The following is a 15,130-nucleotide window of genomic DNA, read 5'->3' on the forward strand; positions in this document are numbered from 1 at the left end:
CCATCGGTGCTGGACAGCTGGAGCACTAAAGCGGCAGCAATGGCAGAATCAGGACAAGACCAGACGTGGAGGATGGGGTGGAAGAGTCCCGGCAAGAACTGGCTACAAACTTTGATTCCCTCTGGGGCATCTAAGGAAACCTCAGTGGCCTAGCGGTTGAGAGCTAGGGCTTCTAACCAAAAAGTCAGCAGTTCGAATCCACCAGGTACTCCTTGGAAACTCTCTGGGACAGTTCTAGTCTGTTCTGTAGGGTTGCTATGAGTCGGAATCAACTGGATGGCAATGGGTTGTTTTGGTTGGGGCATCTAACCCACACATCCAGGAAGCGCTCCTGGAATGCCCCAACCCTCAGCCATATTACTATTCGGTGACTGGTATTTGATAATTATTTCCACACGCCTCCGATTAGTAGTCTCACCTGGACAGCAAGTCTCTAATTCCTCCTACTCCGCAAGACGTGTCAAAAAAAAAAAAAAAAGAATATGCTCAAAGAGTGAAGGGTTGCAAGGAGCCGCTCAGGGGAGAAATAAAGCCAGGGAACTGCCCTTCGAATTGGCCAAAGCGAAAAGAGCCCTCGTTCACCTGGCAGGTGGCCTTGGCTAAGGGCCTTTAGCCCAAACGACCGGCGGAGGATCTCCCAAAGGAGAGGGTTCGGCGGGAAGCCCAGAATCAACAAAGGGTGGCCCTGAAGGGAGAGGCCTCCCCGTAACTCCTTGGTAAAAGTGGCTGGGAATGGCGGTATGGAAAAACCCAAGGGTAGTCGGGAGGAAAGAGAAGACAGCAGGGCACGGCCAAGTCGTGGGGAGAGGGACAGGCTGGAGGGAGGAGGGGAAAGAGTGCAAGGCGGATTCCGAGCTGCCGCCAGGGCCGGAGTCTGTTTGAACCTGGGTGGGGCGGGCCGCATAGCGTGGGCGGGGCAGGTGGGTGGGCGGGGCAGGTGGGCCCGGCGAGGGGGGGGGGGCAGGACCATTGCACATGCGCACCGCACCCAGTCGCGCGCCTTAAGGAGTGGCACTTTTTAAAAGTGCAGCCCGGAGAAGGACTCGCAGCCGACAGCATCTCTGTCCGACGCGTGGTCTGCCTGGCCCGGTCCAGTCTAGTCCCGCATCCGTCCGCCCCAGTCCAGTCTAGCTTGCACCATGCCGGTCAAAGGAGGCACCAAGTGCATCAAATACCTGCTCTTCGGATTTAACTTCATCTTCTGGGTAAGTGAGCGCGACTGCCGTGCGCTCCTCCCCGGGACCACCTGTTCCCGGGCCGGAGGCCGCGCGCACGGGTACACTGTCCGCGTCCGGGGGTGCCAGGCGGCTGGGGGCGCCGACGGCTGGCACTGCCCGCGCTGGGCAGACACCGACGGGGAATAGAAATGGCTCTGTGGCCGCCAGCTGGCTTTCGTCCGGGTGCGGAGACGGGCGGGGCGGGCACTTTGGTGAGGGACTCATCCGAAGCGAGCAGGCTGGGAGAAGGTGGGGGTCTCAGTGGGCTGGGACTCTGGATACGGTCCTGGCCCTCTCCTTTGCTGAGGGATTTGGACTGGAGTTTGTTTGCTCCCACCCAAGCCCCTCCGAAGGCAGGAAGAGAAGATGACAGGTAGAAAAAGAGCACCCCTCTTCCGGCAGCTCAAGGCCCCGGCCAAGGACGACGGGGGTGCAGTTCTTGACCGGGATGGGATTTCACAAGTGGTATAGGCGTCCGGAGGGGACGATGTGGGCGCTCTGAGGGACTTGGTGGCGCCGGGAAGGCTCAGCGAAGAGCTGTTGACACGTTTACACTGGAGGGGAAAGGCGGCCGGCCAGGGGGGTCCGCCCTCCGAGGCTCACTCTCGGAGTGAGAGTTGGGCATAAGGTCTTTTTCCGACTACCCCTGGGTGGGCAACAAAGTGGAGACCTATAGCCCCTCCACTCCCAAGGAGGAACCTGGCAGGCCTGTTCTCTCAAACTTTGATTCTGAGTCGCTGTTAGAAAGCTCGAGCTCCCTCAAAGCTACCTGAAAGACTAGTTTGTCTTGGTTTTTTCTCCAGGGCGATAAGTATCTTAACAGGAGAGAACTCTGGGAGAGTTGGGCAGAGGAGAGGCCCGATGCCCGATGCCTGATGCCTGTCCTCACCTCCAGCGGGTTAAATCCTGTGTTTCTCCGTTTCTGGGAGAGCTCAGGTGCAGGCCTCCTGCTGCCCACCCAGGAATCCCTCTGGCCTCTCCCCCTCCCCTTTAGCCCACCAAGCAGCAAGGCAGGGTCACAGAGAGGAGCACACCTGGGCAGAAAGTCCCAGAGACACCTACAGCCAACCACAGAGAGCATTTCTGCAAATGGGAAGGCAACAAAAAAGGAGAGTGTCCACCCCACACCTTCCCTTAGAAGATTAAGGGACTGCCCAAGGACAGAAGCAAGGAATAGATCTCCTTCTGACCTGGTTCTGAGGCCAGTTCCTCTGCATGCAGGTGGACAACATTTGCCCCTCTAGAGCAGGAAGGGCTTTGGCAGGGGAGCCCTTGTGACACTCAAGGGAGATGGCCGAGGAAACGGGTACATGAAGAGAAAGCTGGTACATGAATGGAGACCTTGCCACCACAGGCTTGTCCCAAAAAGTGTGCTTGTTCCCCTAGGGCTGGTCACAGGGGTCCCCAGGAACCTTGGGGTGAATCTAAGATTTAATCCTCTCCCCAGAGCTGAAGAGGTGGTAGGAGAGCAATTTTCCAGCCTGCAGAAACTGGCCTGCCCCTGCAAATCATCACACCCAACACACACCCTGGGGAGAATGGCATGTAGGTGTGGCCCTACCCAGCCCTTGATCTGCTTTAGGGAGACCCTAACTGCAGTTGGCACTCCCTCTTCCTGGTGTTCCCACCAGGACCCAGCCAGCTGCCAGGCTGGGCAGCCTTCTCTCACCAAAACCCTGGCACCAGAAAAGTATGTTGGAAGGCTGGCTGGGCCCACCGCACCCCACCCCACCCTTGTCCTTTGGGGAGTTTTCTCCTCGCCTCGCTAGCACAGTCTCTCCCCGGCTAGGCTAGTCTGTTAACAACTGTTAGTCAGTCCTCAGCTATCTGCCTGCATTGCATCAGGGTTTGAGGGTAGAGGGATACCATTGTGTATGCCTCCACACACACCCCCAGCTGCCCCATGACATAGGGAGGAGCCTGATGGAAGGCTTCCAGGGCCACCCCTATATCTGCTCAGTATCTTGCGTAAAACCAGTTGCCGTCAAGTCAGCTCTGACTCATGGCAACCCTATGTGTGTCAGAGTAGAACTGTGCTCTGTAGGGTTTTGAAAGGCTTATTTTTTGGAAGTAGATCCCCAGGCCTTTCTTCTACTCGGGGTGGACTTGAACCTCCAGCCTTTCAATTAGCAACTAAGCACGTTAACCATTTGTACCACTCAGAGACTCCTAGTCTCTTGCCTAATGGCTTGCAGTCTGTCAGTACTATCCCCAGCTTGCCCCTCCACTTGTGTTCAGAGCTGCCCTGCCTGGGCCAGGTGCTGCTGGTCAGCTATGTAGTCTGAAACAATGATTCAGTCTCGGAACATTTGGGTTTCGAGTTGGGGAAGACATTAGAGATCATCCACTGCACCCATCTTATTCACAGGGAGAACGCTGAGAACCAGGGCGGGGGGCAGTTTACCCGGGATCACACAGCTAGTCAGAGACCAAGCTAAGACTGCAACTTCTCAGTCCTTTACTTCAGTTCTGTCCTCTTGGTCTCCATCACAAAATCACCAAGGGATCTGGTAATGGACTGGGGTAGGCAGCTGAGCAGTTGCTATGATTTTCTGAGTTAATTATTGTTCCGCCGCCACATACTGCAGTCTATAGAGGTGAAGCCCCATCTCCCAGGAGATAACGGGATAAAGGGGTATTGTGATCCACTGTGTACAGAGTATTACAGTTTTCAAAGTCCTTTCTTTTCCAAGACCTTGCATGTGACCCATGATACAGCCATAGCAGGAAACATCATCCCCATTTTACTGATGATTCGAGAAATTAGTCCCCAGAGAGGTTAAGTGACTTATCCAGGGTCACACAAGAAGCAGGATGGATTCAGAAGTCTACTTGAAGGCAGGTCAGGCTGGTTCCAAGTCCAACACGCTTTCTATCGCAGCAGCATGCTGTCTGACCCAGCCAGGTTTGGCTGCTAGGTGGAAGTGGTAGAAGGGTGAGGACAAGCTGTCAATATATATATATATATATATATTTTGAGTTCCTTAAGTTTAAAAAATATATTTTAAGGGAATCTTTTTTTTTTTTTTTCCTATGATCTAAGGGAACTACTTGGATGATTATGAAGTCATCACTTCCCTTTCTGTCTTGAGACCAGGAGCTTAAAAATTTGGCATTTGGGACCTAATATGGGCCTTGAAAAGTTGTTGTGGAGCCAGGAGCCAGCAGTGCCTCGTGAGCAGGGGACCCCGGTCTGGCAGAGTAGGAGCCAGCCTTGGTGGCAGTGGGATAGTCAGGTGGGTACCGCTTTCCTGGCACTCATCCCAGCAGGACACTCGGTGACAGCCGAGCCTGGGCCACCTGCCTTCGCCCAGTAGGGCCTCTGATGTCCACAGCCAAACTAGCAATCAGCCTGTTCTTCCACCGCCCCCCTAACCAAACCTCCCAGCTCCATTTCAGTTGTTTCTGCATTTCCTTCAGACCTCCCTACCCACCCACCACCCTAAAAAAGCTGAGAGGGAAAACTTCTTCTGATGTCAGAGTGACAGACAATACAACTATTTCAAGGAGACCTGGGCTAAGGCGGAGCCAGGAATATGTCTTTCCCATCTACCCCTGCCCATCTGCTCAAATCCTAGGCCTGCACCTAGAGGGCTTCCTGGATGTGGTCAGGCAGTGACATGAGCTCAGGGCAGAGGAGGGAGAGAGTTGGCTGTATTGAAAAAGCCAGTCCCTACCGCACTTCCCTCTGTCCCTTTGCTCACTTTCACCCCATACCCTCCCTCACTGATGAAAATAGCAGGTGGTACCTCTTTCCCAAAAAATGGTGTCTCCTGGCCCTAACAAAGGCTACTTGGAAACATGAACAGAGCCCTGGACTTGGAGTTCAGTGACTTGGGTGTTGGTCCAGCTCTGCCCCCAACTCACTTTCAAACCTTGGGCAGGTCATATTTGTGCTCCAGACCTCAGTTTCCTCATCCATAAAACAGTGGGTTGGAGCAAATGGTCTTAAAAGGTCCCTTCAAGCTTAGCCTATGAAGCCGTCCATCACCCCTCCGGCCCCCTACCCCTGCCACCTACAGCAATAGGACTTTCCCACACCACCCAAAATGGGAGTCAGGAGGTAGAAGAGTGCGGTGGACACCAAGGCTGTGCTCTGAACTTGGCTTCATTTCATAAGCATTTTGGCCTTTCCCTCTGGAGTCTAATTCTTGCCCCTCTTACCTCACAGTTCCCTCTAACCCTGTGGAGGGGTGGTCTCTCTGCTTGGGGGTTCTTTGTTGAGAGACACTTTCATTGCCCATGAACTTCCGCTGTTTGTGGCTGTACAGCCTAGTGGTTAAAGCCTTCGCTCTGGAATTGATTTCCCCCTCACCAGATGGGGGGCTAGTGTCTACCCAGCAGCGTTGCTGAGAGGGTTAAATGAAAAAATGTCTACACAGTAATGCACTGAGCAGAATAGCATAGTGCTAGATGCTTAGTAGATTTCCAGCTGACAGTAGCTATTGTTATTTCACTAGTAGAAAATAAATTGAGGCAGTTAGGGAGGGTGGGAGCTATTCCCTAAGAGGTGTGGAAGTTTAAACCACAGACTACCAGGAGCATACTTTGAATCTGCACGCATTGCTTCCTTTTTTTCCTTCTTTTCCTGCACCCATGCCAACCTCATTCATGCCACCCCCATCTCTGCAAGCCCTGCGTCAGAACACTGATTCCATTTCATATGTTACTACACATTTGACTTTGGGGCAGCCCCACTTCTAAAAATAAAACTACATGGCAGAGGAACCCTAAGACATCAGGATTCTGGGTCTGGGCAGAGAATGGGCCAGGAGGGTGGTAGTGGCAAAAGTCCCTGCCAGCCAACTTGCTGCTTCACCCAAAAGCTTTTTGACTTCAATGTTGGGGCTGAGCAAGGAGTTGTGGGGCTGTTGCATAAAATGGCTTCCCATCTCCAGCATCCCGACAGCCTGAGAAGGCATTGAAGCTGGCAGGCCTGGGGAAAGGTGAGGCGAGGCCAGGTATCTGTATCTGCTAAGGAAGTAGGACTTCTCCCCTGCTCAGAATCTTAATGGTTTTTTCCCCCACTTTTTCCACCATGGCTGTCTACAACATAGATCTGACTCATCATCTTTGGGGGAAAGGAGTCTGTGTGTGTATGTACACACACACACACGTGGCCAGTAGCACTCTTCTAGGCCCTGCTATTTTGTGCCTAGAAGAAGAGGCTGCTGGTTAAGGCCCAGATTTCGAACTGCTTTGATAAGCAGCCTAATGGAGGGGCGTCCTCACCAGAGCACTTTCTCTTCTAAATTAGTCTTCCTGCGGCTTCAGCCCTCACACTGCATGTCCTCACACCTTGTGTTTGCCTCCTCTGTTTGTTTTCCTGTTTGGTTCAGTTTTATAAGGAGGTGTGTCTTCTGGAATTGGTCACATGCTTTGGAACTTAATAATACCTTGGATTTACAAAAGCACCTTTTCTTCTAAAGAATACCAGCCTTGACAGTTCTTCCCTGTGTGCATCTGGCTTTAAGGGTAAAGGTCACCAGGTTACCTTGGCTTCCATGGTCCGGCTGCTGCTTTGTTGGCAGTTTGATCTAGATGGACCTGTGTCGAGTTGGGGAAAAGAGGGTGGAGACAAAGTTTGAGAGATCTGCGTATTTATGTTCGGTGTTCCTTCATCTTCCCAGGTTGAAATCCATGAGGCTTTATTTGTACTTACCACAGATCTTTTCTACCAAAACTTGTAGAAACAGTTATAAGTTACCACTTACATACAGAAGAGCAATGACTTCATAGTTGCAAGGTTTGAAAGTCTGGCTAACAGTTTGCCAGACCTGTGCCCTCAGTTGTTATTGTTAGTTGCCGTCAAGTCAGTTCTGACTCATGGCAACACCATGTGTACAGAGTAGAACTGCTCTGTTGGGTTTTCAAGGCTGTGACCCTTCAGAAGCAGATTGCCAAGCCTGTCTTCCGAGGCGTCTCTGGTTGGGTTCAAGCCACCAACCTTTTGGGTAGTAGTCGAGTTCTTAACTGTTTGTGCCATCCAGGGATTCCTGCCCTCAACTACAAGGAGAAATCCTCTTACGACTGAAGGAATTCAGGAAACCAAATAGCTACTACTCTTTATTTTTTTTTCTTCAATTTTTGTTTTTGTTTTTGAGGTCTGACTGCAGATCACTTGCCTGTTTTCATTCATGGAAAAAGTAATACTAGTCCAGGGACATTTTCATTTTCCATCAAGTGATGGCATGCAGCTGTGGAGAGCAGCATTCTGCCCCCAGATGAGATAATGTTATAATAATTACATCCATCCAATAGTTTCCTCCCTCCTCCAAAAAAAAAAACTTAGTTGAGGGTAGTTTTTAAGTACTGTATGCTATCATCCAAAATGAGTGGATAGTAACCTTTTGAGGGAATCCCATAAAGTCGGTGGGACCTACCTCCAGAAGAATGTTACATCCACTTTTTTGCCTTTTTTCCAGAGGTCCATGGACCTCAGGTTATGAACCCCCTCCCAGTGATGGCTTTTCTCCATCACATTCCAGGCAGCCACTGCTCTGTCCTAAATCCCATGTTTCTGCCATGAGAAGCAGGCTGCCTCACTGATCCCCAGGGACTGCCTGGGGAAATCATAGGGAGACTTTGAGAAAAACGGTAGAGAGCCCTAAATTTCTGTGATGATTGAGGGCAGCCCAAACTGGACAACCACCTCCCCACCTAGCCTCACTCTGATGCTCAGCTTAATCATTCCCCAAAGAGTGGCTTTGAACTCTCAATTAATTTAATGAATGTTGTTCAGTATTTCTAGTCTACATGAAGAATCTAACTTTATGAGCTTCCAGCCAAGTTGTGCCTCTTGGGTTAGATTTTTTATAGCTTGGGTGATTTGTCTTTGTTCAGGAACAGCAGAGTTCTGTCTCTCCTCCTCCTTCCCACCAAATTGAGACTAAAAGGCTGAGGATGCTGATGTGGGAGAAATGTCTCGTGGGGGATCACCTGGGCCTTTGGACTCCTGAGGAGATGATAAGCAGCCTGGTTAAGTAGCAGGATGCAGTCTGACTTGGAGAGGGACCCGGATTAATTTGAGTCCAGAGACGATCCCTTGATAGAGAGGTTTGGGGACTATTGATTTGAAGGAGAATCAGAAATCTGAGTTTAAGGAGCCTTCTTGTTGAATCCTCTTGCCAAGTATTGTGCAAAAACCAAACCTGTTGCTGTCAAGTCAATTCTGACTCAGAGTAACCGTATACAACAGAGTAGAACTGCCCCAGAGGGTTTCCAAGGAGTTTCTGGTAAATTAGAACTGCTGACCTTTTGGTTAGCAGCCGAGTTCTTAATCACTGCGCCACCAGGGCTCCAGCATTGTGCAGGGGAGCTGAAATGACAGCTCTCGCTGGCTCCATTTGGAAAGTAGCCCTTCAAAGCTTACCCAATGCACATTCAGAGTTCCAGGAAACAGCTCTCAGACCAAGGCAGGCCACTGGCCCATAACTTCTCTGAAGCCCCCACCTCCACACTGAAGTTCTCAGCTTCTAAGAGGAGGGAGGCCCTGCTTACACCCCCGATCTGAGCTGTGTTAATGCCCAACTACAGAAATAACACAACGCATGGGTCCTAGGAGAAAATCCTTGACTTGGGTTAAAAGTAAATTGAACAGTTTCATTGAATTCAAAACATCTGATGCTCTGTAGCATTTTAGTTTTAATTTATTTTTAAATCTACATTGATTTGAGTCAATGATACATAGCATGATAAATGATAAAATTGATTTATTAAAACTTTAAATGAAGTGATAGCAAAACTTTTCATACCTATGTGTGAACTCATTGCTTTTCATTCAAATCAATAGAAGTTGCATGTTTCTAAAAGAAAATTATTTACAGGTTTGAATGGAAATCACCTTTAACCTCTATGTGAGTAATTCCAGTGCACCTCAGATCGATGCCCTGCCTCTGAGGGGTGTCTTAGGAGTAGGGAGCCACCCACATCCCTCCATCCACCCCCGTTCTTCTAGAGGAACGTGCTCTGCAGAGAGGAGAGATCCCACTAAAATGTCTCCTTCCTGCTCCCCCAGTGAACACCTTTCTTGTGATGTGGGGCTGTGGGTTAAAAGCTTCCTGTCCACAAGCCTGGCAAACCTTTCTGTATTCAACTTTCTCCCACTCCACTCAAATCATAGCCCTGATTGCCTACAACAAATAACCCTTTATGACCCCAGAAAATTCATTTCAAATAGAAATTGGATTCTCTTCCAGTGCTGGGGAAGGACATTTAGTCTTTCTTTGTAATGGGAAGCTGGCATCATTCTCACGTCCCAGAACCCCATGGTGGCTCTTGAGAGCCTTGCGCAGGGCTGTCACGACTGTCACACAGAAGCCTGTGATATCATCACCTTTGCCATTTGGTGACAGGATGGTGCTTTGGGCAAAGGAAGGAGGCTCTGGCCCCCACTTCGGGGCCATAGCTGAAGAGATGCAAGAACAAGGGCCACTTGATGGACCATGGCCCCATCTGTCTGCATTGGCCGTACTTGCAGCCATAGTGAAGCTAGGATGGGAAGAAAACATGGCAAGTTACTCTGGGGAATCTGTTTCCCAGCACAGCACTTGTGTCCACTGACTTTCTGGCCAGTAGAGCAAGGGCGTGAATGAAGCTCTCAGGCCAGTGGCCAGCAAGAGGAGCGAAGACTGTTCATCTAGACCCTGTGTATCAGCAGCTCCCTCAGAGAGAGACCAGGTTCAGGTGGCACCTCCAGCCCAGGTGGTCATTGCAGGTGCCTTCCTAAAAAAAAAAAAAAATTTTTTTTTTTCCTATCAGGGAAGAAATAGGGCCCTCTTCCCCTGTACTTGGGCTCTCTAGGGGCCTAAAGGGATAAAAGATGCCACTTTTGAAATAGGATCAAGCATTGCTGTTGCAGGGGGAGGTAGGCAGGTGCAGGTAGTGGCAGTTCAGTGGTAGAACCCTTTCCTTCTATGTGAGAGACCCAGGTTCAATTTCCAGCCAGTGCACCTCGTGTGTGGCCACCTGTCAGTGGAGGCCTGTGGGTTGCTATGATGCTGAACAGGTTTCAGCAGAGCTTCTAGACTAAGGTGGACTAGGAAGAAAGGCCTGGTGATCTACTTCCAAAAATCAAACAATGGATCCACAGCCAATTATGGAGATGGCACAGGACTGGGCGGCATTTCACTCTGTTGTGCATGGTGTCGCCATGATTAAGATCCGCTTGAAAGCTACTAACAATAACACTGCTATAAGACAGAAATGATAAGAGGGAAAATCTCTGGCTCTGGGATCCAAGAAACAGATCAAAAAGACAGTTTAGCAGAATGGTTGAGAATTTGGGCTTTGCAGTCAGGTGGTTCTGGGTTCAAGTTCCAACTCTGCACTTAATTTGCTATGTGATCTCGGATAATCTCCTTCCTTGCCCAAGTTTTCTGGTCTAAAAAAAGGCAAGATAATATTACCTACCTCGAAGGTCATTTGTGAAAATGAAATGAGATAATTCAGACGAGTGCTCAGAGCAGAGTATGGGACAGGTAGTAAATATCTCAGTGCTTAAACCAGTAAACCAACTGCCACTGACCCAACTCCAACTCATGGCGACTCCATGTGTGTCAGAGTAGAACTGTGCTCCATAGGGTTTTCAATGGCCGATTTTCGGAAGTAGGCACCTAGTAGATTTTTCTTCCCAGGCACTTCCGGATGGACTTGAACTTCCAACCTTTCACTTAGCAGCCAAGCAAGTATGTTAACCATTTTCACCACCCAGGGGCTTCTCTGAGTGCTTGCTGTCTAATAATTTAAGAGACCGGAAATGAAGGTGGGGATCACAGCAGAGGAATAATAGGCAGATGATGGATTAGACACAGCAGGTTGGGAATCTTGGCTCTTACCCTCCTTGCTGGCTTGATGCTCTGAATGTCCCATGATGGGGAGAAGGGCCATTCAGCTGAACAGTGCCAGGCTGCCTTTTGCTTACACGGTCAGTCCACACACCACATGGCATTGTTTGAAAGCTCTGTGAAAGAAGGTATCTCCCACCACTCGGGGCAAGCAGGCGGGTGGTAACTGGCTTCCCAGATGGAACAAGAGCTAACTGATCTACACTGCTGAAGTGTGTGTGTGTTTGAGAGAAGGAGAGAGAGAGCAATGGCCAGACATCTTAGTGAGACATACACAACGGAAAACAAATGTGTGGTGTTTTGAAATTTAAAGCAAAACATCTCCAAAACAATCCCCCACATCAGATGATTTTGGTTAAGATCAGAATGCCTGCTTTCAGCAGAAAAGGGATTTATGGGTTGGCCGGTGTGTGCTACATGTCTGGCAAGCAGGCAGTGGAAACTTGAAATGAGATTTCTTGTTTAGAAAGAGGTTACCTTGGATGGAGTTGAGGGGGGGCCTGCCTCCTACCCCTTCAGCCCCAAACGGGTTATATCAGCCAGCACACCATGTTAGCTGAACCTTTGCTCCTCTCTAAGACAGAGTAAGGGCTCTGGTTTTTTAATCATGCTGACTCTGTCCTTGGAAGGAAGGATTTCTCAACTCTTGAACTTGTTCAGACCAGGTAGCCACCTAATTTCTATAGAAGAGTGCTGAGAAAAAGCTTACGGGGCCATTCATCCCATGCCACACCCCAGAGAGGGGACAGAGGCACCTCCCTTCCACCAGGGGTGAGCTGAGCAGGGGAGTAGTTGGGCCTTGCATGGTATGTGCTGTGCATGTGACAGATTGGGAGGGGCCCATAGCCCTTGGTTTGAATCCGTTGTCACTCCATACCTGCTGTGTGAGAGTGGGCAAGTTATTTTACCTCTCTGAAGCTGTCCTCTAAACAGGGATGGTAGTTACTATCTCACAGAGTGCAAGGCAGCCCCAACAACATCATTAGAGTCAAACCCAGTTCCCTAAGGAAGGCAGCAAGGGAGGCTGTCCCCATGAGGAGGGGTTGCAGGGCCTTACGTTATAACCCTGGCCTCGCAATATTCAACACTGTTATCCCTTACAAGGCAATATCTCCTGTTAATGTAACACTTCGTACCAGCCTGAAGCCAGGGTCGAACACTGAAACACAATTGCCCAAAAAAGCAGAGCATAGCTAGATGATGGCACCCCCAGACTATAGCTGCCTTGGGCCACCTTCATCCCTCCATCCTGGATGCTCCTAGGTTTACTGGAATCCCCAAAAAGGGAGGCTACAAGGTCATACTCTACTTAGGGCACCAGCAACACAGTTAAGTCCAAGTAATCATGGGTAAATAAGCACTTTTTTAAAACTTCTTTACACTTATTTCACAATTTTTTTTTTTTAATGTTGAATTATATGAGTGATTGGGTGGTGGGTACCATAATCTTCTCAGTGTTTAGGGCACTAAATGCCCACAAGAGGCAGAAGGTTCCTCCCCCAGCCCAAGGCCACTGGCAACATTCAGGTTTTTTCCCCAGGGACCTGGCTTCTTATGGATGGTTGTGATTCGTTTGTTTGTTTGCTTGCTTGATTTTAATATCCATGCCCAAGCCTTCCCCTGATGCTGTAAGAGAGCAGTGGATAGTAGCAGGGGCTCATATGTGACACAAAGTAATTGTAGGGATTAAGCGCCTGCCTCGGGTTTCCCTCCATGTGGCCCTGATCCACCATTGGCATCAGAATCTTGGAGGCAGAGGGGATTGCTGGTTAGAAATGCAGCTTCCTATGCAGAGGCAACACGTGAGTGACTCTCCCTAAACCTCACTTTCCTCATCTGCATAATAAAGGTAATCATACAACATCTTAGGGTTGTTATGAGGAATAACGAGATAGTAAAGTGTTATCAGAGTGCCTGGCTCATGGAGCTCAGATGTTAGCTGCTGCACCATTGCTGTAGTTATTACAACTTAAAAAAAAAAAAAAACACTGCCGTCGAGTCATTTCAGACTCATAGCGGCCTTATAGGACAGAGTAGAACTGCTCCATGGAGTTTCCAAGGAGCACTTGGTGGATTTGAACTGCCAACCTTTTGGTTAATGGCAGTAGCACTTAACCACTATGCCACCAAGGTTTCCATATTACTACTACTCATAAATTTTTTCAGGGGTTGAGGTTGCCCTCAACTTTCACATTCATTGATATCTTACTGCTTCCGTCTGTGAAACCACATCACACGGGATTGCTCAAAGCTGAAATTTTACCTCTCGTCTTCTAGTTTCATTCCTTCCAGAACATGAATCGGGAGGCCTGTCTTTCCATCGATCTACAAAACACTCCTCTCAGAGATTCCCCCTTTGGGAAAGGTTGGTGGAGAGAGGGCCAGTTTTGTTCTTTGCTGGAAATGGTCCTGTAAGGATGCCCAGTTGGTAGGGGCTCACCTGTGGAGCCCAACTTGGAGTTTAATTTACCAAAAGGAATGGAAAGAAGAAAACCCACTTTGCTCCAGACCGAAAACAGTGGCCTCAGCACCTCTCCTTCCATTTGCTCCCCATGCCTCCCAAAAGAGCATTGATTCCTCTTACCTAGAACTTTCTAGACAACTAGAACCTCCAAGACCAGGTCCCAGAGAGGGGCAGAGCCCAAGTCACCATTTCTTCTATACCGGTGTTACCTCCGAGGGCACAGAGGCCTTCTAGACTCAATGGGTCCTTGTCTTTCTCTTGTAAGAATACACAGAGGAGACAATTTTGAATTCAGCTTTAACAGGTTTATCTTACTTGTGACAAATAATGCCTCTCCAAAAAAAAAACTGACTCCTAAAGTGGAGGCAAGGCTAGGGCTTTTATGGGTTTGGTGGGGACAATAGAGTAATGAATATTTAGTAGGTTTCTTTCAAGGGCTGAGTACTTCTCAGAATGGCGGTGCATACTAAATTAGGTTGCTGGGGCATCTGGAATCCAAGATGGAACCCCGCTGATATTCAAGATGAAGTCCTCTTGGCAGCCCTTGGCATCACTTATTATGGGATATAGTGCAGGTGCATAGATCTTTGACACTACATCGCTATCTTCAGAGGGGTTAAGGAAGGTTAAACAGCAGTCATGCTTTGTTTTTCTGCGCATGCAGAACCTGTAAAGGGGGAAGGGACTAGGAAAACACTAAGAAGGAGATAGTAATTCACAGGTTGTTTCAATGTTATGTCATGTTGACAGGATGTGATTTCTGTTTTCCCAACTTCTAGATGGTAGCCTTTTAACACCTCTTTTTGTTCCACCAGCAGTTAACCCTATCTGTCTTACCAGCAGGACACCACAGAGAGGAAAGGAGAGGAAGGTAGAGATAGCCCTGAAGGGTGTATCCCCCTGGGATCGGGTCGCAGAGACCACCACCTTTCTCTGTTCTCTCCCAGCAGTGTCTACCCTCCCTTGGCCTCAACAGAGAAGGGAAGGAAGGAAGGAGAGAAAGAGAGAACAAAGCCAAGAGATACATGGTCAGGCGCCCTCACGCAGGTTAAGGTTGAAGTCAAGGCATTTTGCCAAATCCACCATGTCCAGACCACTCCCCTGCCCCCCAAGAGAAGTTCTTGGAGGACCCTGTTCTTCCCACTCACCACTCGGGCAGTAAGCAAACACAGTGCATTGGGGAGAGGAGCTTTGAGTTGTCTTAAAGGACCTTTGAGTAGTCAGTTTAAACTCTGACCCTTACTAGCTGTGTCTTTTTGGGTATGTTGCTTAACATCTCTAAGCCTGTTTCATCAAAAAAATAAGGGTGACAAGAGGATTAAATGAGATGATGTATGTAAAGCACTTCCTATAGTGTCTAACCCCCAGTGGGTACTCAGGAGATGATGGCTGCTGTGATTATTATACTGTTGTTGCTGTTATTATTTTATTTTCCCTTCCCCACTCTCTAGAGGAGTTGCTAATAACAGAAAAGCCTGCCAAAAGTCAAGGTAACCCTAACACTAGATAGCCTGCAACTTGACCATCAACCTCTGCATATATTCTTTACAAAAACGTTTTTTTTTCTCCTAGAGTAAGAATTCGTTTGGGAAGAGACCACTCTC

At 49.0% G+C, this 15,130-nt stretch overlaps 1 protein-coding gene across 1 annotated transcript in view; it reads left to right on the forward strand.

The window, feature by feature from the left end:
* The first annotated feature begins 1,005 nt into the window (after positions 1-1,005).
* Positions 1,006-15,130, forward strand: part of CD9 (CD9 molecule) — a 39,432-nt gene continuing 25,307 nt past the window's right edge. Inside the window, exon 1 of the mRNA XM_049882258.1 lies at positions 1,006-1,205. Coding sequence (XP_049738215.1) covers positions 1,140-1,205 — 66 coding nt within the window. The 5' untranslated portion in view covers positions 1,006-1,139. The remainder of the gene's footprint in view (positions 1,206-15,130) is intronic.

This window comes from Elephas maximus, chromosome 4 (assembly GCF_024166365.1).
Source record: "Elephas maximus indicus isolate mEleMax1 chromosome 4, mEleMax1 primary haplotype, whole genome shotgun sequence".
NCBI lineage: Eukaryota > Metazoa > Chordata > Mammalia > Proboscidea > Elephantidae > Elephas > Elephas maximus.